This window comes from Crinia signifera, chromosome 19, assembly GCF_055691185.1.
Source record: "Crinia signifera chromosome 19, ASM5569118v1, whole genome shotgun sequence".
NCBI classification, from domain to species: domain Eukaryota; kingdom Metazoa; phylum Chordata; class Amphibia; order Anura; family Myobatrachidae; genus Crinia; species Crinia signifera.
This window is the reverse complement of record NC_139226.1, coordinates 54132523-54156935: the sequence shown is the minus strand read 5'-3', so window position 1 is coordinate 54156935 and position 24413 is coordinate 54132523. Positions and strand designations below refer to the sequence as shown.

General features: G+C 48.1%; 1 protein-coding gene across 1 annotated transcript; it reads left to right on the top strand.

Annotated features, from left to right (window-relative positions):
• Positions 1 to 4098: 4098 nt before the first annotated feature.
• LOC146042550 (uncharacterized) lies at positions 4099 to 5914 on the top strand. Its single transcript, XM_083162602.1, has 2 exons — positions 4099 to 4215; positions 4412 to 5914. Exon 2 carries the CDS (start codon positions 4533 to 4535, stop codon positions 5610 to 5612), a length of 1080 nt encoding a protein of 359 aa, XP_083018728.1. The 5' UTR covers positions 4099 to 4215; positions 4412 to 4532; the 3' UTR covers positions 5613 to 5914.
• The last annotated feature ends 18499 nt before the right edge of the window (positions 5915 to 24413 follow it).

Here is a 24413-nt window from a genome sequence, read left to right as displayed (position 1 = left end):
GTGTGTTACGATGTAAGACACATTATTAATAAATATGCATGTATGTCATGAACATATTATCACGCCTCCTTCTTTTTTTTCAGGTAGACCTTCTCCACGAATGAATTGTGATGTCAACTACTTACCCAGCTACGTCTCTGGACTACTGTGACATCATTTTCCTTGTCAGGGTCCATGGGTCCCACAGGGGACATCGGGGTTGTAGGCGGATCCAGGGGGTCCGAGGCACCAATCAGCGAAGCTCTTAAAGGTTTTACCCAGCATGCCCGGGCCCTCTCCCCTACAACCCCGCCTCCAGGCTACTACCGCCAGTTTTTTAGTTGGTGCCTGCAGGACGCAGACGCACCTGTAATCAGCAGGAATCACCTCTTTGAGGTGATTCCAGAAGAAGCTTTTTATTTTTATTTTTAAAACTGCCGCTCCGACGGCAGAAGCCGCTTTGCGGCAGAGGACGCTCCCCGCTGTCAGTGATTGACGGCGGGGTGAGCGTCTCCATCACTCCTCCCGGCGCCGACCTCCTCAGAACATCTTGAGGCAGACGGCGGGGGTGACGTCAGCGCCTAGCACCGCCGGACGTCTCCCTCCTGACAGCGTGGCCGGACCAGGAGCAGGTAAGGCTTCCTATGGGAGCACAAACCGCTGTCTTACCGCGGTGCGCTAAGAGACGCCCGCGGTAGCTGGCGTGGGCACTCGCTGCGGCTAGGGACCCCACTAGACCACCGGGGACAGAGCGGCAGGCTGGGTCTGGGGGGACCCATTTTATCATTGGCTCTTACGCTCCGGTGGGGGAAGTCCAGCAAGGGGAGGTGGCGCTTGGCCTGCAGTCCCTCCCCCAGCTTTGGCGCCAATCTCCACGAGATCTGCCGTCCATTAGCTGAACCCGTTTGTGCCCGCCCCCCCTCTCTTGGACCAGCGCCATTACAGCAGCACGCAGGTCTCCAGAGGTCGGGCACATCTCTCTCCCCTGTGAAACCGGCTACAGGCTAAGTAGTACTTTTCACAGCCACCCTCATTCCCCCTTTGCTCTATAGAGTACTGTGGTTGATCTAGGGTGTGTTAGCTCATCTATATTGCCTAATATAGTGTGTATGTGACTTTGTGCTAGTACTTTTTTTTTTTTCTCTGTCAGTTTTTTTCTTAAACTATCCACTTTATTTCTAAGTGAGGTTTTTACCTCAGAGGTCACATACTGTCAGTGGGTCACTCTAGGCCCTCTTCTACTGAGTTACCTACTGTGCACTGTATCCCCCCTATTGGGAGTGTTCACACTATGTCCAAACGGGGGCGCAACCAGACAGAATCTCCCTTGCTCTTGTCTTGCAAGAGCTGCGCTGCAGGTCTGTCTGACATGGATGTCATCCAGGATGGGCTATGTGTCAATTGCTTTACCCCTTCTGACCAACCCCAGTCCTCGAGGGCCCCTCAACCACCATGGGCAGCTTTTCAACAGCTGTTGGGCACCCTGGTGGATCGTCTCCCTAATGCGGTAGCACCCCCTGTAGTACAGCCCCCCCCTCCATGGGTGGATGCTCTGTCGACCACGGTGCAGACCTTGCAGCAGACTACGGCAGCTATGCAGAAGCTACTGCCACATGCTGCACAACCCAGTAGATCCTTGATAAATCCGTTACTACCGGTAACCAGGGATGGCTCTGATGACACAGACGATGGCGGGGATGACCCCGATAATGCAGACCCTGATACTGCAGATGACATCATACCAGATGACGATCAGGATGACCCTATGCATACTGATCCTCCCGCCTCTCAGACTGAGACCCCTGACATAGCAGGCCTTATTTATGCTTCTGTCAGACGCAGATGAACCTGAACCCACTGCTAAGACCAGGGACGTCTTTAAAAAGCAGAAGGTAGTTAAAGCCCAGTTCCCTCATTCTGATCATTTATCAGAAATCAGGAGAGATCAATGGGAGGCTTTGGGGAAGAGAGCCAATATATCTAAAAAGATGTTGGCTAGATACCCGCTCCCTCCAGAGGATTGTACCCCATGGGAAATCCCTCCCACAGTGGACGCACACGTGTCCAGGCTGGTTAAACCGTCAGTGCTCCCGGTAGCCTCAGGGTCAGCCCTGAAGGACCAGACAGACAGGCGACTGGAAAATGCTCTGAAGGCAGCATTTTCTTATGCAGGGGCAGTTCAGATGCCTACCATTGCAGCCACTTGGGCGGCAAAGGCCATTTCACCTTGGCTACAAGTAATAGAGGATGAATTGGCCCCAGTCGCATCTGAGGATGCAAGGCTGTGTATGCAACACATCAAACATGCAGCAACATACATCATGGACGCTATGTCGGACGCCGGCACTCTAGCTGCCAGAGCCTCCGCTAGTTCAGTGCTAGCACGCCGGATTATCTGGCTTCGGTCATGGAAGGCGGACCTAGAGTCAAAAAGGACTCTGGAACTCTTACCCTTTAAAGGGGAAAACCTATTCGGGGAGGAATTAAATAAAATTGTGGCCTCCTTGGCGTCAGCTAAGACAGCCTGCCTCCCTACAGCCCTACCTCAAAGGCCTAGGACCCAGTCCTTTCGGCCCTTTCGCCCTCAAGGCAAGGCCAGAGGTCAGTCCTACACCAGACCCTCGCCCGCTCATAAGACTGGCAAACCCAAACCCAAGCAGCCTTGGGCCGCCAGACAGGCTCCTTCCAAGACCGACAAGCCTTCCGCATGACGGGATCAGCCTCCCACAGGCGGACCCCCAAGTGGGAGGCAGACTCCTGTACTTCGCTCACCAGTGGCTATCCACTACAAAGGATGCCTGGGTGAGGGAAGTAGTGTCGCAGGGGTACGCCATATCCTTCTCAAAGCCCCCCCCAAGAAGGTTCTTCTGCACAGGTCTCCCAAAAGACCCATGCAAAGCAGAACAAATGAGGATCATCCTACAGACCTTACTTCGGTCGCGGGTCATTGTTCCCGTACCGGGGCACCAGAGAGGCCTCGGCTTCTACTCAACCTTGTTTCTGGTGCCAAAACCAAATGGTACGTTCCGTCCCATCCTAAACCTCAAAGCTCTGAACAAGGTGGTAAAAGTCACAAAGTTCAGGATGGAGACCCTGAGGACCATCATTCTGGCTCTAGAGGAGGGGGATTTCATGGTCTCTCTAGATATCAGAGACGCATACCTCCACATCCCCATCCTACCGGCCCACCAGAAGTATCTGCGTTTTGCGATACTCAAAAGCCACTACCAGTTCCAGGCCCTCCCATTCGGCCTAGCAACGGCGCCAAGGATTCTTACAAAAATTATGGCAATAATGGCAGAACTCCTACACAAGCAGGGAATCAGGGTCTTCCCCTACTTGGACGACCTGTTGATTGTAGCCAAGTCACCAGAGGTCCTAACTTCTCACCTGCAGACAACGATCTCCATGTTACAGGCTCACGGGTGGCTCCTCAACTGGGAGAAATCTTCCATGATCCCCTCCCAGAAAATGTTGCATCTGGGAGCTCTACTGGACACCAGAGCCCTGCGACTGTTTCTCCCAAACGACAAGGCCAGGGATCTAATACAGCGGATTCAAATCTTTGCTCAGAGACCAAGAGTCTCGGTTCACTGGGCCATGAAAATATTGGGACGGATGGTGTCCACATTCGACATGGTCGAGTGGGCCCAGTTCCACTCCCGTCCACTCCAGGGTCTTGTCCTGGCGAAATGGGATGGCTTACCACAACACGTCAAGTCGACGTTTCTCTCCCTAACACAGGAGGTCAAAGATTCCCTCCTGTGGTGGGAACAGATGGACCACCTAAACCAGGGAAGACTATTCTGGTTCAAGGAGTGGATAGTGCTGACCTCAGACGCCAGCCTGCGAGGCTGGGGGGCAGTAGTAGGATCCCGGTCCTTGCAAGGCGTGTGGACCGCACCAGAATCTCGCTTATCCATCAATGTTCTAGAGATTCGGGCAGCCTACAATGCCCTACTTCAGTTTCAGGATCTGTTACAGGGAAAACCTGTTCAAATCAGGTCGGACAACGCCACGGCGGTGGCATACATAAACCGTCAGGGAGGAACACGAAGCGTCGCCGCTCTCCGGGAGGTCTCCAGGATTCTTACCTGGTCGGAAGAACATCTCCTAGCCCTGTCGGCAGTCTTCATCCCAGGAGTCCTGAACTGGGAGGCAGACTTCCTGAGCCGACAGGATATCCACCCGGGGGAGTGGTCCCTACACCCGGAGGTGTTTGTCAGTCTGACGCAAGTCTGGGGCACGCCAGACGTAGACCTCATGGCGTCCAGACACAACTTCAAGGTCCCATGCTTCGAGGCAAGGACCAGGGACCCTCAGGCTTACTTCACGGATGCCCTGACCGTACCGTGGAAGTTTCACCTCCCATATGTGTTCCCTCCGATAAACATGATCCCCAGGGTGATCAGAAAGTTCAGGCAAGAAGGAGGAACCCTCCTTCTCATCGCGCCAGACTGGCCACGCAGACACTGGTACGTGGACCTACAACAACTGTCACACCAGCCACCCTGGCCATTGCCTCTTCGTCAAGATCTGTTGAGTCAGTGGCCATGTCTTCATCCGGACCCTCAGCGCCTGTCTTTGACGGCGTGGCTCTTGAAATTGCCTTATTAAAGAGCAAGGGTTTTTCTGACAAGGTGGCTAAGACGATGATCCAGGCTCGCAAGCCAGCATCTTCAAAAATATACTACCGGACTTGGCATTCCTTTTTTACTTGGTGCAATGCTAATAAATATGACCCCAAGATTTTCAAAACAGCCAGGATTTTGGCCTTCCTTCAAAATGGATTGGACTTGGGACTAAGACTGGCTTCTCTGAAAGTCCAGATCTCAGCCCTTTCAGTATGGTTTCAGAGAAAGATTGCATTCTTACCTGACATACGCACATTCTTACAGGGAGTGGTACACATACAGCCTCCCTTTGTCCCTCCCACGAATCCGTGGGACTTATCTTTGGTGCTACAAGCTCTAATCAAACCACCGTTTGAACCACTATCATCAGTGGAGCTTAAATGGCTGACAGTCAAAACTGTCTTCCTCCTAGCCATTGCCTCCGCACGCAGGGTGTCGGATCTATCCGCACTATCGTGTAGATCACCCTTCCTAGTGTTCCACAGTGACAGGGCAGTGTTGCGGACTAAGTCTTCTCACCTGCCCAAGGTTGTGTCAAAATTCCATGTGAACCAGGAAATCGTGGTACCTGCATTCACTTCAGACGATCTCTCACCAGATGAAAAGTTGCTCGATGTGGTCAGAGCTCTGACCATCTATATCGACCGCACTAAATCGGTCAGGAAATCAGATTCCCTCTTTGTGTTATATGGCTTTCACAAAAAGGGTTGGCCAGCGGGTAAACAAACCATTGCCCGCTGGATTCGCATGGCTATACAACAGGCATATCTTCAGTCTAACAGGCCCATTCCGGTTGCCGTCAAGGCACACTCTACTAGAGCGGTTGGTCCTTCATGGGCAGCAAGCAGGGGTGCTTCTGCCGAACAGCTGTGCAAGGCTGCAACGTGGTCATCCGTACAGACCTTTATTAAGTTCTACGCCTTTGACACGTTCGCCTCCCAGGATGCCTCCTTCGGTCGTCGGGTTCTGTTGACACCTCAGACAAATTCCCTCCCTTAATTACGGCTTGTGACATCCCCGATGTCCCCTGTGGGACCCATGGACCCTGACAAGGAAAAGGAGAGTTATGGTAGACCTACCTTTGTTAACTCCCTTTCCTTGAAGTCCATGGGAACCACAGGGCGCCCACCCTTTTAAATTTGCTACTGAGGTTCACCTTTACGTGATGTTCTGATACTGTGACCCGTTCCGACCATTCCATATTCATGCTATGTATGTATGAGTTTCTGGGCATGTGTGTTCTCTGTCCTCTTCTCTTCTCCGCTTCCTGCTCTCGGCTTGTTACCAAAAACTGGCGGTAGTAGCCTGGAGGCGGGGTTGTAGGGGAGAGGGCCCGGGCATGCTGGGTAAAACCTTTAAGAGCTTCGCTGATTGGTGCCTCGGACCCCCTGGATCCGCCTACAACCCCGATGTCCCCTGTGGTTCCCATGGACTTCAAGGAAAGGGAGTTAACAAAGGTAGGTCTACCATAACTCTCCTTTTTACTACAGCATATTCCAAACGTCAAATTGCAGGAGCAGCTACCCACAACAGGTAAGCAGGCGCGATAATATCTTCCTGGCATACATGTATATTTATCAAATATGTATGGTCTTCCTTAAATTATGTTTAAAGTTTGATGAATTGAGGTCCTTATATTATTTTATGCAGACAGCGAGCCAAATCAGGGCTGATATCAGTGTGGGAGATAGCAGTGATATTGTCTGCATTGCTTTTTTATTGAATGTCAGTAATACTTTTTTCTACTAAAGTAGGTGAAAATAATAATTTTCACCTACTTTGGTAAAAAAAAAAAGTGATAATTTATAGGCCCCATATACCACTTTCACACCGCTGTACCCTTTCACATTTGATTGGGGTGTGAAAACCGGAACCGGCGAATAGCTTGTTATGTACGCGGCTATGTGCCTGGAGGGTAAAAGCTGGAACCTGTGAATGAAATGTTCCCACCTTGGCAAGGTGCTTGGGGGATAAAGCCGGAACCGACGGATGAGATGTTCTGGCCACGACGAGGTGCTTTTGGGAGTGAAAGCCAGAACCGACGCATGAGATGTTCTGGCCTGCGACGAGATGCTTTTGGGAATGAAAGCTGGAACCGACGCAGAAAATGTTCCGGCTGCGGCGTGATGGTTGGGGGGTGAAAGCCAAAAACGGAGCATGAGATGTTTCGGCCGCTGTGACGTACTTATTTTCTACAAAAGTAAGTGAAAATGATCAATTTCTCCTACTTTGGTAGAAATGAAGTGATAATATATAGTCCCCATAAACCACTTTCACACCACTGTACCCTATCACACTTGATTGGGATGTGAAAACTGGATCCGGCAAATAACTTGTCCATATGCAGCTATGTGCCTGGAGGGTGAAAGCTGGAACCTGTGAATGAAATGTCACCGCCTTGGCAAGGTGCTTTTGTGGGTGAAACCTGGAACCGGCACAAGAAATGTTCCGGCGTGATGGTTGGGCAGTGAAAGCCGGAATCTGCGCATGAGATGTACCGACTGCTGCAAGGTACTTATTTTCTACAAAAGTAGGTGAAAATTGTTATTTTCACCTCCTTTGGTAAAAAAAAGTGATAATTTTTAGACCCCATATACCACTTTCACACCGCTGTACCCTTTCACATTCGATTGGGGTGTGAAAACCGGAATCTGGGAATAACTTGTACGCAGCTATGTGCCTGGAGGGTAAAATCTGGAACCTGTGATGAAATGTTCCTGACTTAGCAAGGTGCTTGGGGGTTGAAGCCGGAACCGACGGATGAGATGTTCTGGCTGTGACGAGGTGCTTTTGGAAGTGAAAGCTGGAACCAACGCATGAGATGTTCTGGCCGCGACGGGATGCTTTTGGCAGTGAAAGCCGGAACCGACGCATGAGATGTTCTGGACGCGACGGGATGCTTTTGGGAGTGAAAGCCGGAACCGACGCATAAGATGTCCTGGCCTGCGACGAGATGCTTTTGGGAATGAAAGCTGGAACCGACGCAGAAAATGTTCCGGCTGCGGCGTGATGGTTGGGGGGTGAAAGCCAAAAACGAAGCATGAGATGTTTCGGCCGCTGTGTGGTACTTATTTTCTACAAAAGTAATTGAAAATGATAAATTTCACCTACTTTGGTAGAAATGAAGTGATAATATATAGTCCCCATAAACCACTTTCACACCACTGTACCCTATCACACTTGATTGGGATGTGAAAACTGGATCCGGCAAATAACTTGTCCATATGCAGCTATGTGCCTGGAGGGTGAAAGCTGGAACCTGTGAATGAAATGTTACTGCCTTGGCAAGGTGCTTTTGTGGGTGAAACCTGGAACCGGTGAAAGGAATGTTCCAGTAGCGGCGTGGTGGTTTGGCGGTGAAAGCCAAAACCGGCGCATGAGATGTACCGGCTGCTGTGAGGTACTTATTTTCTACAAAAGTAGGTGAAAATTGTTATTTCCACCTTCTTTGGTAAAAAAAATGTGATCATTTATAGGCCCCATATATTACTTTCACACCGCTGTACCCTTTCACATTCGATTGGGGTGTGAAAATCGGAACCTGGGAATAATTTGTTCCGTACACGGCTATGTGCCTGGAGGGTAAAAGCTGGAACCTGTGAATGAAATGTTCCCGACTTGGCAAGGTGCTTGGGGGGTTAAGCCAGAACCGACGGATGAGATGTTCTGGCCACGACGAGGTGCTTTTAGGAGTGAAAGCCAGAACCGACGCATGAGATGTTCTGGACGCGACGGGATGCTTTTGGGAGTGAAAGCCGGAACCGACGCAGAAAATGTTCCGGCCACGGCGTAATGGTTGAGGGGTGAAAGCCAAAAACGGAGCATGAGATGTTCCGGCCGCTGTGACGTTTTTATTTTCTACAAAAGTAAGTGAAAATTATCATTTTCACCTACATTGGCAGAAATGAAGTGATAATATATAGGCCCCATATATCACTTTCACACCATTGTACCCTATCACACTTGATTGGGATGTGGAAACTGGATACGGCGAATAACTTGTCCATACAGTATGCAGCTATGTGCCTGGAGGGTGAAAGCTGGAACCTGTGAATGAAATGTCACCGCCTTGGCAAGGTGCTTGGTGGTAAAGCCGGAACCGACGGATGAGATGTTCTGGCCGCGGCGAGGTGTTTTTGGAACTGAAAGCTGAAACCGACGCATGAGATGTTCTGGACGCGACGGGATGCTTCTGGGAGTGAAAGCCGGAACCGACGCAGAAAATGTTCTGGCCACGGCGTAATGGTTGGGGGATGAAAGCCAAAAACAGTATGAGATGTTCCAGCCACTGTGAGGTACTTATTTTCTATAAAAGTAAGTGAAAATTATCATTTTCACCTACATTGGTAGAAATGAAGTGATAATATATAGGCCCCATATATCACTTTCACACCATAGTACCCTATCACACTTGATTGGGATGTGGAAACTGGATCCGGCGAATAACTTGTCCATATGCAGCTATGTGCCTGGAGGGTGAAAGCTGGAACCTGTGAATGAAATGTCACCGCCTTGGCAAGGTGCTTTTGTGGGTGAAATCTGGAACCGGCACAAGAAATGTTCCGGCGTGATGGTTGGGCAGTGAAAGCCAGAACCGGCGCATGAGATGTACCGACTGCTGCAAGGTACTTATTTTCTACAAAAGTAGGTGAAAATTGTTATTTTCACCTGCTTTGGTAAAAGAAAAGTGATAATTTTTAGACCCATATACCACTTTCACACCGCTGTACCCTTTCACATTCGATTGGGGTGTGAAAACCGGAATCTGGGAATAACTTGTACGCAGCTATGTGCCTGGAGGGTAAAATCTGGAACCTGTGATGAAATGTTCCTGACTTAGCAAGGTGCTTGGGGGTTGAAGCCGGAACCGACGGATGAGATGTTCTGGCCGTGACGAGGTGCTTTTGGAAGTGAAAGCTGGAACCGACGCATGAGATGTTCTGGCCGCGACGGTATGCTTTTGGGAGTGAAAGCCGGAACCGACGCATGAGATGTTCTTGCACGCGACGAGGTGCTTTTGGGAGTGAAAGCCGGAACCGACGCAAGGAATGTTCCGGTCGCGGCGTGTGAGTTACTTATTTTCTACAAAAGTAGGTGAAAATTGTTATTTCCACCTACTTTGGTAAAAAAAAATGTGATCATTTATAGGCCCCATATACCACTTTCACACCGCTGTACCCTTTCACATTAGATTAAGGTGTGAAAGCCGGAAACCGACGCATGAGATGTTTTGGCCGTGACGAGGATCTTTTGGGAGTGAAAGCCGGAACCGACGCATGAGATGTTCTGGCCTGCGACGAGGTGCTTTTGGGAGTGAAAGCCGGAACCGGTGCAGGAAATGTTATAACACTTGATTGGGGTGTGAAAACTGGATCTGGCGAATAACTTGTCCATATGCAGCTATGTGCCTGGAGGGTAAAAGCTGGAACCTGTGAATGAAATGTTCCCACCTTGGAAAGGTGCTTGGGAGGGGTTGAAGCCTGAACCGACGTATGAGATATTCTGGCTGCGACGAGGTGCTTTTGGGGGTGAAAGTTGGAACCGGCGCAATAAATGTTCTGGCCGCGGCGTGGTGTTTGGGGGTGAAAGCCGGAAGCGGCGCATGAAATGTTCCGGACGCGTTGAGGTGCTTTGGAGAGGTGCCAGATCCGGAGCATGAGATTGTCATGCTTTTGCGATGGGCTTGAAGGCGGGTGAAAGCCTAAACTGGCGCATGAGATGTTCCAGGCACTGTGAGGTGCTTTGGGGGGTGATAGTCCCTGACAGCTCCTCAAGACTGGCTGCTGCAGAGCACATACCCGGGGACCTGCTCAGTTTGTAAAACTGAGTAACGGGTCCACAGTTAAGGGTCTAATATGTGCTGTAGCATGTATTTGCAATCACTGGGGCAGGAACTGATAAGGATGACTTGTGCTGTCTGTATAGTACTGCATTTATGTGTGTTACAATGTAAGACACATTATTAATAAATATGCATGTATGTCATGAACATATTATCGCGCCTCCTTCTTCTTTTTTTCAGGTAGACCTTCTCCACGAATGAATTGGGATGTCAACTACTTACCCAGCTACGTCTCTGGACTACTGTGACATCATTTTTACTACAGCATATTCCAAAGGTCAAATTGCAGGAGCAGCTACCCACAACAGGTAAGCAGGCGCGATAATATCTTCCTGGCATACATGTATATTTATCAAATATGTATGGTCTTCCTTAAATTATGTTTAAAGTTTGATGAATTGAGGTCCTTATATTATTTTATGCAGACAGCGAGCCAAATCAGGGCTGATATCAGTGCGGGAGATAGCAGTGATATTGTCTGCATTGCTTTTTTATTGAATGTCAGTAATACTTTTTTCTACTAAAGTAGGTGAAAATAATAATTTTTACCTACTTTGGTAAAAAAAAAAAGTGATAATTTATAGGCCCCATATACCACTTTCACACCGCTGTACCCTTTCACATTTGATTGGGGTGTGAAAACCGGAACTGGCGAATAGCTTGTTATGTACGCGGCTATGTGCCTGGAGGGTAAAAGCTGGAACCTGTGAATGAAATGTTCCCACCTTGGCAAGGTGCTTGGGGGGTAAAGCCGGAACCGACGGATGAGATGTTCTGGCCACGACGAGGTGCTTTTGGGAGTGAAAGCCAGAACCGACGCATGAGATGTTCTGGCCTGCGACGAGATGCTTTTGGGAATGAAAGCTGGAACCGACGCAGAAAATGTTCCGGCTGCGGCGTGATGGTTGGGGGGTGAAAGCCAAAAACAGAGCATGAGATGTTTCGGCCGCTGTGACGTACTTATTTTCTACAAAAGTAAGTGAAAATGATCAATTTCACCTACTTTGGTAGAAATGAAGTGATAATATATAGTCCCCATAAACCACTTTCACACCACTGTACCCTATCACACTTGATTGGGATGTGAAAACTGGATTCGGCAAATAACTTGTCCATATGCAGCTATGTGCCTGGAGGGTGAAAGCTGGAACCTGTGAATGAAATGTCACCGCCTTGGCAAGGTGCTTTTGTGGGTGAAACCTGGAACCGGCACAAGAAATGTTCCGGCGTGATCATTGGGCAGTGAAAGCCGGAACCGACGCATGAGATGTTCTGGACGCGACGGGATGCTTTTGGGAGTGAAAGCCGGAACCGACGCATAAGATGTTCTGGCCTGCGACGAGATGCTTTTGGGAATGAAAGCTGGAACCGACACAGAAAATGTTCCGGCTGCGGCGTGATGGTTGGGGGGTGAAAGCCAAAAACGAAGCATGAGATGTTTTGGCCGCTGTGCGGTACTTATTTTCTACAAAAGTAAGTGAAAATGATAAATTTCACCTACTTTGGTAGAAATGAAGTGATAATATATAGTCCCCATAAACCACTTTCACACCACTGTACCCTATCACACTTGATTGGGATGTGAAAACTGGATCCGGCAAATAACTTGTCCATATGCAGCTATGTGCCTGGAGGGTGAAAGCTGGAACCTGTGAATGAAATGGTACTGCCTTGGCAAGGTGCTTTTGTGGGTGAAACCTGGAACCGGTGAAAGGAATGTTCCAGTAGTGGCGTGGTGGTTTGGCGGTGAAAGCCGAAACCGGCGCATGAGATGTACCGGCTGCTGTGAGGTACTTATTTTCTACAAAAGTAGGTGAAAATTGTTATTTCCACCTTCTTTGGTAAAAAAAAGTGATCATTTATAGGCCCCATATATTACTTTCACACCGCTGTACCCTTTCACATTCGATTGGGGTGTGAAAATCGGAACCTGGGAATAATTTGTTCCGTACACGGCTATGTGCCTGGAGGGTAAAAGCTGGAACCTGTGAATGAAATGTTCCCGACTTGGCAAGGTGCTTGGGGGGTTAAGCCAGAACCGACGGATGAGATGTTCTGGCCACGACGAGGTGCTTTTAGGAGTGAAAGCCAGAACCAACGCATGAGATGTTCTGGACGCGACGGGATGCTTTTGGGAGTGAAAGCCGGAACCGACGCAGAAAATGTTCCGGCCACGGCGTAATGGTTGAGGGGTGAAAGCCAAAAACGGAGCATGAGATGTTCCGGCCGCTGTGACGTTCTTATTTTCTACAAAAGTAAGTGAAAATGATCATTTTCACCTACATTGGCAGAAATGAAGTGATAATATATAGGCCCCATATATCACTTTCACACCATTGTACCCTATCACACTTGATTGGGATGTGGAAACTGGATCCGGCGAATAACTTGTCCATACAGTATGCAGCTATGTGCCTGGAGGGTGAAAGCTGGAACCTGTGAATGAAATGTCACCGCCTTGGCAAGGTGCTTGGGGGTAAAGCCGGAACTGACGGATGAGATGTTCTGGCCGCGGCGAGGTGTTTTTGGAACTGAAAGCTGGAACCGACGCATGAGATGTTCTGGACGCGACGGGATGCTTCTGGGAGTGAAAGCCGGAACCGACGCAGAAAATGTTCTGGCCACGGCGTAATGGTTCGGGGATGAAAGCCAAAAACAGTATGAGATGTTCCAGCCACTGTGAGGTACTTATTTTCTATAAAAGTAAGTGAAAATTATCATTTTCACCTACATTGGTAGAAATGAAGTGATAATATATAGGCCCCATACATCACTTTCACACCATTGTACCCTATCACACTTGATTGGGATGTGGAAACTGGATCCGGCGAATAACTTGTCCATATGCAGCTATGTGCCTGGAGGGTGAAAGCTGGAACCTGTGAATGAAATGTCACCGCCTTGGCAAGGTGCTTTTGTGGGTGAAACCTGGAACCGGCACAAGAAATGTTCCGGCGTGATGGTTGGGCAGTGAAAGCCAGAACCGGCGCATGAGATGTACCGACTGCTGCAAGGTACTTATTTTCTACAAAAGTAGGTGAAAATTGTTATTTTCACCTGCTTTGGTAAAAGAAAAGTTATAATTTTTAGACCCCATATACCACTTTCACACCGCTGTACCCTTTCACATTCGATTGGGGTGTGAAAACCGGAATCTGGGAATAACTTGTACGCAGCTATGTGCCTGGAGGGTAAAATCTGGAACCTGTGATGAAATGTTCCTGACTTAGCAAGGTGCTTGATGGTTGAAGCCGGAACCGACGGATGAGATGTTCTGGCCGTGACGAGGTGCTTTTGGGAGTGAAAGCCGGAACCGACGCATGAGATGTTCTGGCACGTGACGAGGTGCTTTTGGGAGTGAAAGCCGGAACCGACGCAAGGAATGTTCCGGTCGCGGCGTGTGAGTTACTTATTTTCTACAAAAGTAGGTGAAAATGTTATTTCCACCTACTTTGGTAAAAAAAATGTGATCATTTATAGGCCTCATATACCACTTTCACACCGCTGTACCCTTTCACATTAGATTAAGGTGTGAAAGCCGGAAACCGACGCATGAGATGTTCTGGCCTGCGACGAGGTGCTTTTGGGAGTGAAAGCCGGAACCGGTGCAGGAAATGTTATAACACTTGATTGGGGTGTGAAAACTGGATCTGGCGAATAACTTGTCCATATGCAGCTATGTGCCTGGAGGGTAAAAGCTGGAACCTGTGAATGAAATGTTCCCACCTTGGCAAGGTGCTTGGGAGGGGTTGAAGCCTGAACCGACGTATGAGATATTCTGGCTGCGACGAGGTGCTTTTGGGGGTGAAAGTTGGAACCGGCGCAATAAATGTTCTGGCCGCGGCGTGGTGTTTGGGGGTGAAAGCCGGAAGCGGCGCATGAAATGTTCCGGACGCGTTGAGGTGCTTTGGAGAGGTGCCAGATCCGGAGCATGAGATTGTCATGCTTTTGCGATGGGCTTGAAGGCGGGTGAAAGCCTAAACTGGCGTATGAGATGTTCCAGGCACTGTGAGGTGCTTTGGGGAGTGATAGTCCCTGACAGCTCCTCAAGACTGGCTGCTGCAGAGCACATACCCGGGGACCTGCTCAGTTTGTAAAACTGAGTAACGGGTCCACAGTTAAGGGTCTAATATGTGCTGTAGCATGTATTTGCAATCACTGGGGCAGGAACTGATAAGGATGACTTGTGTTGTCTGTATAGTACTGCATTTATGTGTGTTACGATGTAAGACACATTATTAATAAATATGCATGAATGTCATGAACATATTATCGCGCCTCCTTCTTCTTTTTTTCAGGTAGACCTTCTCCACGAATGAATTGTGATGTCAACTACTTACCCAGCTACGTCTCTGGACTACTGTGACATCATTTTTACTACAGCATATTCCAAACGTCAAATTGCAGGAGCAGCTACCCACAACAGGTAAGCAGGCGCAATAATATCTTCCTGGCATACATGTATATTTATCAAATATGTATGGTCTTCCTTAAATTATGTTTAAAGTTTGATGAATTGAGGTCCTTATATTATTTTATGCAGACAGTGAGCCAAATCAGGGCTGATATCAGTGCGGGAGATAGCAGTGATATTGTCTGCATTGCTTTTTTATTGAATGTCAGTAATACTTTTTTCTACTAAAGTAGGTGAAAATAATAATTTTCACCTACTTTGGTAAAAAAAAAAAAGTGATAATTTATAGGCCCCATATACCACTTTCACACCGCTGTACCCTTTCACATTTGATTGGGGTGTGAAAACCGGAACCGGCGTATAGCTTGTTATGTACGCGGCTATGTGCCTGGAGGGTAAAAGCTGGAACCTGTGAATGAAATGTTCCCACCTTGGCAAGGTGCTTGTGGGGTAAAGCCGGAACCGACGGATGAGATGTTCTGGCCTGCGACGAGATGCTTTTGGGAATGAAAGCTGGAACCGACGCAGAAAATGTTCCGGCTGCGGCGTGATGGTTTGGGGGTGAAAGCCAAAAACGGAGCATGAGAGGTTTCGGCCGCTGTGACGTACTTATTTTCTACAAAAGTAAGTGAAAATGATCAATTTCACCTACTTTGGTAGAAATGAAGTGATAATATATAGTCCCCATAAACCACTTTCACACCACTGTACCCTATCACACTTGATTGGGATGTGAAAACTGGATCCGGCAAATAACTTGTCCATATGCAGCTATGTGCCTGGAGGGTGAAAGCTGGAACCTGTGAATGAAATGTCACCGCCTTGGCAAGGTGCTTTTGTGGGTGAAACCTGGAACCGGCACAAGAAATGTTCCGGCGTGATGGTTGGGCAGTGAAAGCCGGAACCGGCGCATGAGATGTACCGACTGCTGCAAGGTACTTATTTTCTACAAAAGTAGGTGAAAATTGTTATTTTCACCTCCTTTGGTAAAAAAAAGTGATAATTTTTAGACCCCATATACCACTTTCACACCGCTGTACCCTTTCACATTCGATTGGGGTGTGAAAACCGGAATCTGGGAATAACTTGTACGCAGCTATGTGCCTGGAGGGTAAAATCTGGAACCTGTGATGAAATGTTCCTGACTTAGCAAGGTGCTTGGGGGTTGAAGCCGGAACCGACGGATGAGATGTTCTGGCCGTGACGAGGTGCTTTTGGAAGTGAAAGCTGGAACCAACGCATGAGATGTTCTGGCCGCGACGGGATGCTTTTGGGAGTGAAAGCCAGAACCGACGCATGAGATGTTCTGGACGCGACGAGGTGCTTTTAGGAGTGAAAGCCAGAACCGACGCATGAGATGTTCTGGACGCGACGGGATGCTTTTGGGAGTGAAAGCCGGAACCGACGCAGAAAATGTTCCGGCCACGGCGTAATGCTTGAGGGGTGAAAGCCAAAAAACGGAGCATGAGATGTTCCGGCCGCTGTGACGTTCTTATTTTCTACAAAAGTAAGTGAAAATTATCATTTTCACCTACATTGGCAGAAATGAAGTGATAATATATAGGCCCCATATATCACTTTCACACCATTGTACCCTATCACACTTGATTGGGATGTGGAAACTGGATCCGGCGAATAACTTGTCCATACAGTATGCAGCTATGTGCCTGGAGGGTGAAAGCTGGAACCTGTGAATGAAATGTCACCGACTTGGCAAGGTGCTTGGGGGTAAAGCCGGAACCAACGGATGAGATGTTCTGGCCGTGGCGAGGTGTTTTTGGAACTGAAAGCTGGAACCGACGCATGAGATGTTCTGGACGCGACGGGATGCTTCTGGGAGTGAAAGCCGGAACCGACGCAGAAAATGTTCTGGCCACGGCGTAATGGTTGGGGGATGAAAGCCAAAAACAGAATGAGATGTTCCAGCCACTGTGAGGTACTTATTTTCTATAAAAGTAAGTGAAAATTATCATTTTCACCTACATTGGTAGAAATGAAGTGATAATATATAGGCCCCATACATCACTTTCACACCATTGTACCCTATCACACTTGATTGGGATGTGGAAACTGGATCCGGCGAATAACTTGTCCATATGCAGCTATGTGCCTGGAGGGTGAAAGCTGGAACCTGTGAATGAAATGTCACCGCCTTGGCAAGGTGCTTTTGTGGGTGAAACCTGGAACCGGCACAAGAAATGTTCCGGCGTGATGGTTGGGCAGTGAAAGCCAGAACCGGCGCATGAGATGTACCGACTGCTGCAAGGTACTTATTTTCTACAAAAGTAGGTGAAAATTGTTATTTTCACCTGCTTTGGTAAAAGAAAAGTGATAATTTTTAGACCCCATATACCACTTTCACACCGCTGTACCCTTTCACATTCGATTGGGGTGTGAAAACCGGAATCTGGGAATAACTTGTACGCAGCTATGTGCCTGGAGGGTAAAATCTGGAACCTGTGATGAAATGTTCCTGACTTAGCAAGGTGCTTGGGGGTTGAAGCCGGAACCGACGGATGAGATGTTCTGGCCGTGACGAGGTGCTTTTGGAAGTGAAAGCTGGAACCAACGCATGAGATGTTCTGGCCGCGACGGGATGCTTTTGGGAGTGAAAGCCAGAACCGACGCATGAGATGTTCTGGACGCGACGGGATGCTTTTGGGAGTGAAAGCTGGAACCGACGCATAAGATGTTCTGGCCTGCGACGAGATGCTTTTGGGAATGAAAGCTGGAACCGACGCAGAAAATGTTCCGGCTGCGGCGTGATGGTTGGGGGGTGAAAGCCAAAAACGGAGCATGAGATGTTTCGGCCGCTGTGTGGTACTTATTTTCTACAAAAGTAAGTGAAAATGATACATTTCATCTACTTTGGTAGAAATGAAGTGATAATATATAGTCCCCATAAACCACTTTCACACCACTGTACCCTATCACACTTGATTGGGATGTGAAAACTGGATCCGGCAAATAACTTGTCCATATGCAGCTATGGTGAAAGCTGGAACCTGTGAATGAACTGGTACTGCCTTGGCAAGGTGCTTTTGTGGGTGAAACCTGGAACCGGTGAAAGGAATGTTCCAGTAGCGGTGTGGTGGTTTGGCGGTGAAAGCAGAAACCGGCGCATGAGATGTACCGGCTGCTGTGAGGTACTTATTTTCTACAAAAGTAGGTGAAAATTGTTATTTCCACCTTCTTTGGTAAAAAAAATGTGATCATTTATAGGCCCCATATATTACTTTCACACCGCTGTACCCTTTCACATTCGATTGGGGTGTGAAAATCGGAACCTGGGAATAATTTGTTCCGTACACGGCTATGTGCCTGGAGGGTAAAAGCTGGAACCTGTGAATGAAATGTTCCCGACTTGGCAAGGTGCTTGGGGGGTTAAGCCAGAACCGACGGATGAGATGTTCTGGCCACGACGAGGTGCTTTTAGGAGTGAAAGCCAGAACCGACGCATGAGATGTTCTGGACGCGACGGGATGCTTTTGGGAGTGAAAGCCGGAACCGACGCAGAAAATGTTCCGGCCACGGCGTAATGGTTGAGGGGTGAAAGCCAAAAACGGAGCATGAGATGTTCCGGCCGCTGTGACGTTCTTATTTTCTACAAAAGTAAGTGAAAATTATCATTTTCACCTACATTGGCAGAAATGAAGTGATAATATATAGGCCCCATATATCACTTTCACACCATTGTACCCTATCACACTTGATTGGGATGTGGAAACTGGATCCGGCGAATAACTTGTCCATACAGTATGCAGCTATGTGCCTGGAGGGTGAAAGCTGGAACCTGTGAATGAAATGTCACCGCCTTGGCAAGGTGCTTGGGGGTAAAGCCGGAACCGACGGATGAGATGTTCTGGCCGCGGCGAGGTGTTTTTGGAACTGAAAGCTGGAACCGACGCATGAGATGTTCTGGACGCGACGGGATGCTTCTGGGAGTGAAAGCCGGAACCGACGCAGAAAATGTTCTGGCCACGGCGTAATGGTTGGGGGATGAAAGCCAAAAACAGTATGAGATGTTCCAGCCACTGTGAGGTACTTATTTTCTATAAAAGTAAGTGAAAATTATCATTTTCACCTACATTGGTAGAAATGAAGTGATAATATATAGGCCCCATACATCACTTTCACACCATTGTACCCTATCACACTTGATTGGGATGTGAAAACTGGATCCGGCAAATAACTTGTCCATATGCAGCAATGTGCCTGGAGGGTGAAAGCTGGAACCTGTGAATGAAATGTCACCTCCTTGGCAAGGTGCTTTTGTGGGTGAAACCTGGAACCGGCACAAGAAATTTTCCGGCGTGATGGTTGGGCAGTGGAAGCCGAAACCGGAGCATGAGATGTACCGACTGCTGCAAGGTACTTATTTTCTACAAAAGTAGGTGAAAATTGTTATTTTCACCTCCTTTGGTAAAAAAATAGTGATAATTTTTAGACCCCATATACCACTTTCACACCGCTGTACCCTTTCACATTCGATTGGGGTGTGAAAACCGGAATCTGGGAATAAATTGTACGCAGCTATGTGCCTGGAGGGTAAAATCTGGAACCTGTGATTAAATGTTCCTGACTTAGCAAGGTGCTTGGGGGTTGAATCCGGAACCGACGGATGAGATGTTCTGGCCGTGACGAGGTGCTTTTGGAAGTGAAAGCTGGAACCAACGCATAAGATGATCTGGCCGCGACGGGATGCTTTTGGGAGTGAAAGCCAGAACCGACGCATGAGATGTTCTGGACGCGACGGGATGCTTTTGGGAGTGAAAGCCGGAACCGACGCATAAGATGTTCTGGCCTGCGACGAGATGCTTTTGGGAATGAAAGCTGGAACCGACGCAGAAAATGTTCCGGCTGCGGCGTGATGGTTGGGGGGTGAAAGCCAAAAACGGAGCATGAGATGTTTCGGCCGCTGTGTGGTACTTATTTTCTACAAAAGTAAGTGAAAATGATAAATTTCACCTACTTTGGTAGAAATGAAGTGATAATATATAGTCCCCATAAACCACTTTCACACCACTGTACCCTATCACACTTGATTGGGATGTGAAAACTGGATCCGGCAAATAACTTGTCCATATGCAGCTATGTGCCTGGAGGGTGAAAGCTGGAACCTGTGAATGAAATGGTACTGCCTTGGCAAGGTGCTTTTGTGGGTGAAACCTGGAACCGGTGAAAGGAATGTTCCAGTAGCGGCGTGGTGGTTTGGCGCTGAAAGCCGAAACCGGCGCATGAGATGTACTGGCTGCTGTGAGGTACTTATTTTCTACAAAAGTAGGTGAAAATTGTTATTTCCACCTTCTTTGGTAAAAAAAATGTGATCATTTATAGGCCCCATATATTACTTTCACACCGCTGTACCCTTTCACATTCGATTGAGGTGTGAAAATCGGAACCTGGGAATAATTTGTTCCGTACACGGCTATGTGCCTGGAGGGTAAAAGCTGGAACCTGTGAATGAAATGTTCCCGACTTGGCAAGGTGCTTGGGGGGTTAAGCCAGAACCGACGGATGAGATGTTCTGGCCACGACGAGGTGCTTTTAGGAGTGAAAGCCAGAACCGACGCATGAGATGTTCTGGACGCGACGGGATGCTTTTGGGAGTGAAAGCCGGAACCGACGCAGAAAATGTTCCGGCCACGGCGTAATGGTTGAGGGGTGAAAGCCAAAAACGGAGCATGAGATGTTCCGGCCGCTGTGACGTTCTTATTTTCTACAAAAGTAAGTGAAAATTATCATTTTCACCTACATTGGTAGAAATGAAGTGATAATATATAGGCCCCATATATCACTTTCACACCATTGTACCCTATCACACTTGATTGGGATGTGGAAACTGGATCCGGCGAATAACTTGTCCATACAGTATGCAGCTATGTGCCTGGAGGGTGAAAGCTGGAACCTGTGAATGAAATGTCACCGCCTTGGCAAGGTGCTTGGGGGTAAAGCCGGAACCGACGGATGAGATGTTCTGGCCGCGGCGAGGTGTTTTTGGAACTGAAAGCTGGAACCGACGCATGAGATGTTCTGGACGCGACGGGATGCTTCTGGGAGTGAAAGCCGGAACCGACGCAGAAAATGTTCTGGCCACGGCGTAATGGTTGGGGGATGAAAGCCAAAACAAGTATGAGATGTTCCAGCCACTGTGAGGTACTTATTTTCTATAAAAGTAAGTGAAAATTATCATTTTCACCTACATTGGTAGAAATGAAGTCATAATATATAGGCTCCATACATCACTTTCTCAACATTGTACCCTATCACACTTGATTGGGATGTGGAAACTGGATTCGGCGAATAACTTGTCCATATGCAGCTATGTGCCTGGAGGGTGAAAGCTGGAACCTGTGAATGAAATGTCACCGCCTTGGCAAGGTGCTTTTGTGGGTGAAACCTGGAACCGGCACAAGAAATGTTCCGGCGTGATGGTTGGGCAGTGAAAGCCAGAACCGGCGCATGAGATGTACCGACTGCTGCAAGGTACTTATTTTCTACAAAAGTAGGTGAAAATTGTTATTTTCACCTGCTGTGGTAAAAGAAAAGTGATAATTTTTAGACCCCATATACCACTTTCACACCGCTGTACCCTTTCACATTCGATTGGGGTGTGAAAACCGGAATCTGGGAATAACTTGTACGCAGCTATGTGCCTGGAGGGTAAAATCTGGAACCTGTGATGAAATGTTCCTGACTTAGCAAGGTGCTTGGGGGTTGAAGCCGGAACCGACGGATGAGATGTTCTGGCCGTGACGAGGTGCTTTTGGAAGTGAAAGCTGGAACCGACGCATGAGATGTTCTGGCCGCGACGGTATGCTTTTGGGAGTGAAAGCCGGAACCGACGCATGAGATGTTCTGGCACGCGACGAGGTGCTTTTGGGAGTGAAAGCCGGAACCGACGCAAGGAATGTTCCGGTTGCGGCGTGTGAGTTACTTATTTTCTACAAAAGTAGGTGAAAATTGTTATTTCCACCTACTTTGGTAAAAAAAATGTGATCATTTATAGGCCTCATATACCACTTTCACACCGCTGTACCCTTTCACATTAGATCAGGGTGTGAAAGCCGGAAACCGACGCATGAGATGTTCTGGCCTGCGACGAGGTGCTTTTGGGAGTGAAAGCCGGAACCGGTGCAGGAAATGTTATAACACTTGATTGGGGTGTGAAAACTGGATCTGGCGAATAACTTGTCCATATGCAGCTATGTGCCTGGAGGGTAAAAGCTGGAACCTGTGAATGAAATGTTCCCACCTTGGCAAGGTGCTTGGGAGGGGTTGAAGCCTGAACCGACGTATGAGATATTCTGGCTGCGACGAGGTGCTTTTGGGGGTGAAAGTTGGAACCGGCGCAATAAATGTTCTGGCCGCGGCGTGGTGTTTGGGGGTGAAAGCCGGAAGCGGCGCATGAAATGTTCTGGACGCGTTGAGGTGCTTTGGAGAGGTGCCAGATCCGGAGCATGAGATTGTCATGCTTTTGCGATGGGCTTGAAGGCGGGTGAAAGCCTAAACTGGCGCATGAGATGTTCCAGGCACTGTGAGGTGCTTTGGGGGGTGATAGTCCCTGACAGCTCCTCAAGACTGGCTGCTGCAGAGCACATACCCGGGGACCTGCTCAGTTTGTAAAACTGAGTAACGGGTCCACAGTTAAGGGTCTAATATGTGCTGTAGCATGTATTTGCAATCACTGGGGCAGGAACTGATAAGGATGACTTGTGTTGTCTGTATAGTACTGCATTTATGTGTGTTACGATGTAAGACACATTATTAATAAATATGCATGTATGTCATGAACATATTATCGCGCCTCCTTCTTCTTTTTTTCAGGTAGACCTTCTCCACGAATGAATTGTGATGTCAACTACTTACCCAGCTTTGTCTCTGGACTACTGTGACATCATTTTTACTACAGCATATTCCAAACGTCAAATTGCAGGAGCAGCTACCCACAACAGGTAAGCAGGCGCGATAATATCTTCCTGGCATACATGTATATTTATCAAATATGTATGGTCTTCCTAAAATTATGTTTAAAGTTTGATGAATTGAGGTCCTTATATTATTTTATGCAGACAGCGAGAAAAATCAGGGCTGATATCAGTGCGTGAGATAGCAGTGATATTGTCTGCATTGCTTTTTTATTGAATGTCAGTAATACTTTTTTCTACTAAAGTAGGTGAAAATAATAATTTTCACCTACTTTGGTAAAAAAAAAAAGTGATAATTTATAGGCCCCATATACCACTTTCACACCGCCGTACCCTTTCACATTTGATTGGGGTGTGAAAACCGGAACCGGCGAATAGCTTGTTATGTACGCGGCTATGTGCCTGGAGGGTAAAAGCTGGAACCTGTGAATGAAATGTTCCCACCTTGGCAAGGTGCTTGGGGGGTAAAGCCGGAACCGACGGATGAGATGTTCTGGCCATGACGAGGTGCTTTTGGGAGTGAAAGCCAGAACCGACGCATGAGATGTTCTGGCCTGCGACGAGATGCTTTTGGGAATGAAAGCTGGAACCGACGCAGAAAATGTTCCGGCTGCGGCGTGATGGTTGGGGGGTGAAAGCCAAAAACGGAGCATGAGATGTTTCGGCCGCTGTGACATACTTATTTTCTACAAAAGTAAGTGAAAATGATCAATTTCACCCTACTTTGGTAGAAATGAAGTGATAATATATAGTCCCCATAAACCACTTTCACACCACTGTACCCTATCACACTTGATTGGGATGTGAAAACTGGATCCGGCAAATAACTTGTCCATATGCAGCTATGTGCCTGGAGGGTGAAAGCTGGAACCTGTGAATGAAATGTCACCGCCTTGGCAAGGTGCTTTTGTGGGTGAAACCTGGAACCGGCACAAGAAATGTTCCGGCGTGATGGTTGGGCAGTGAAAGCCGAAACCGGCGCATGAGATGTACCGACTGCTGCAAGGTACTTATTTTCTACAAAAGTAGATGAAAATTGTTATTTTCACCTCCTTTGGTAAAAAAATAGTGATAATTTTTAGACCCCATATACCACTTTCACACCGCTGTACCCTTTCACATTCGATTGGGGTGTGAAAACCGGAATCTGGGAATAACTTGTACGCAGCTATGTGCCTGGAGGGTAAAATCTGGAACCTGTGATTAAATGTTCCTGACTTAGCAAGGTGCTTGGGGGTTGAAGCCGGAACCGACGGATGAGATGTTCTGGCCGTGACGAGGTGCTTTTGGAAGTGAAAGCTGGAACCAACGCATGAGATGTTCTGGCCGCGACGGGATGCTTTTGGGAGTGAAAGCCAGAACCGACGCATGAGATGTTCTGGACGCGACGGGATGCTTTTGGGAGTGAAAGCCGGAACCGACGCATAAGATGTTCTGGCCTGCGACGAGATGCTTTTGGGAATGAAAGCTGGAACCGACGCAGAAAATGTTCCGGCTGCGGTGTGATGGTTGGGGGGTGAAAGCCAAAAACGGAGCATGAGATGTTTCGGCCGCTGTGTGGTACTTATTTTCTACAAAAGTAAGTGAAAATGATAAATTTTACCTACTTTGGTAGA

What these genes read in the sequence shown, in the direction of transcription:
- LOC146042550 (XM_083162602.1), top strand. Translation starts at nt 4,533, where the DNA reads ATGTCTTCATCCGGACCCTCAGCGCCTGTCTTTGACGGCGTGGCTCTT.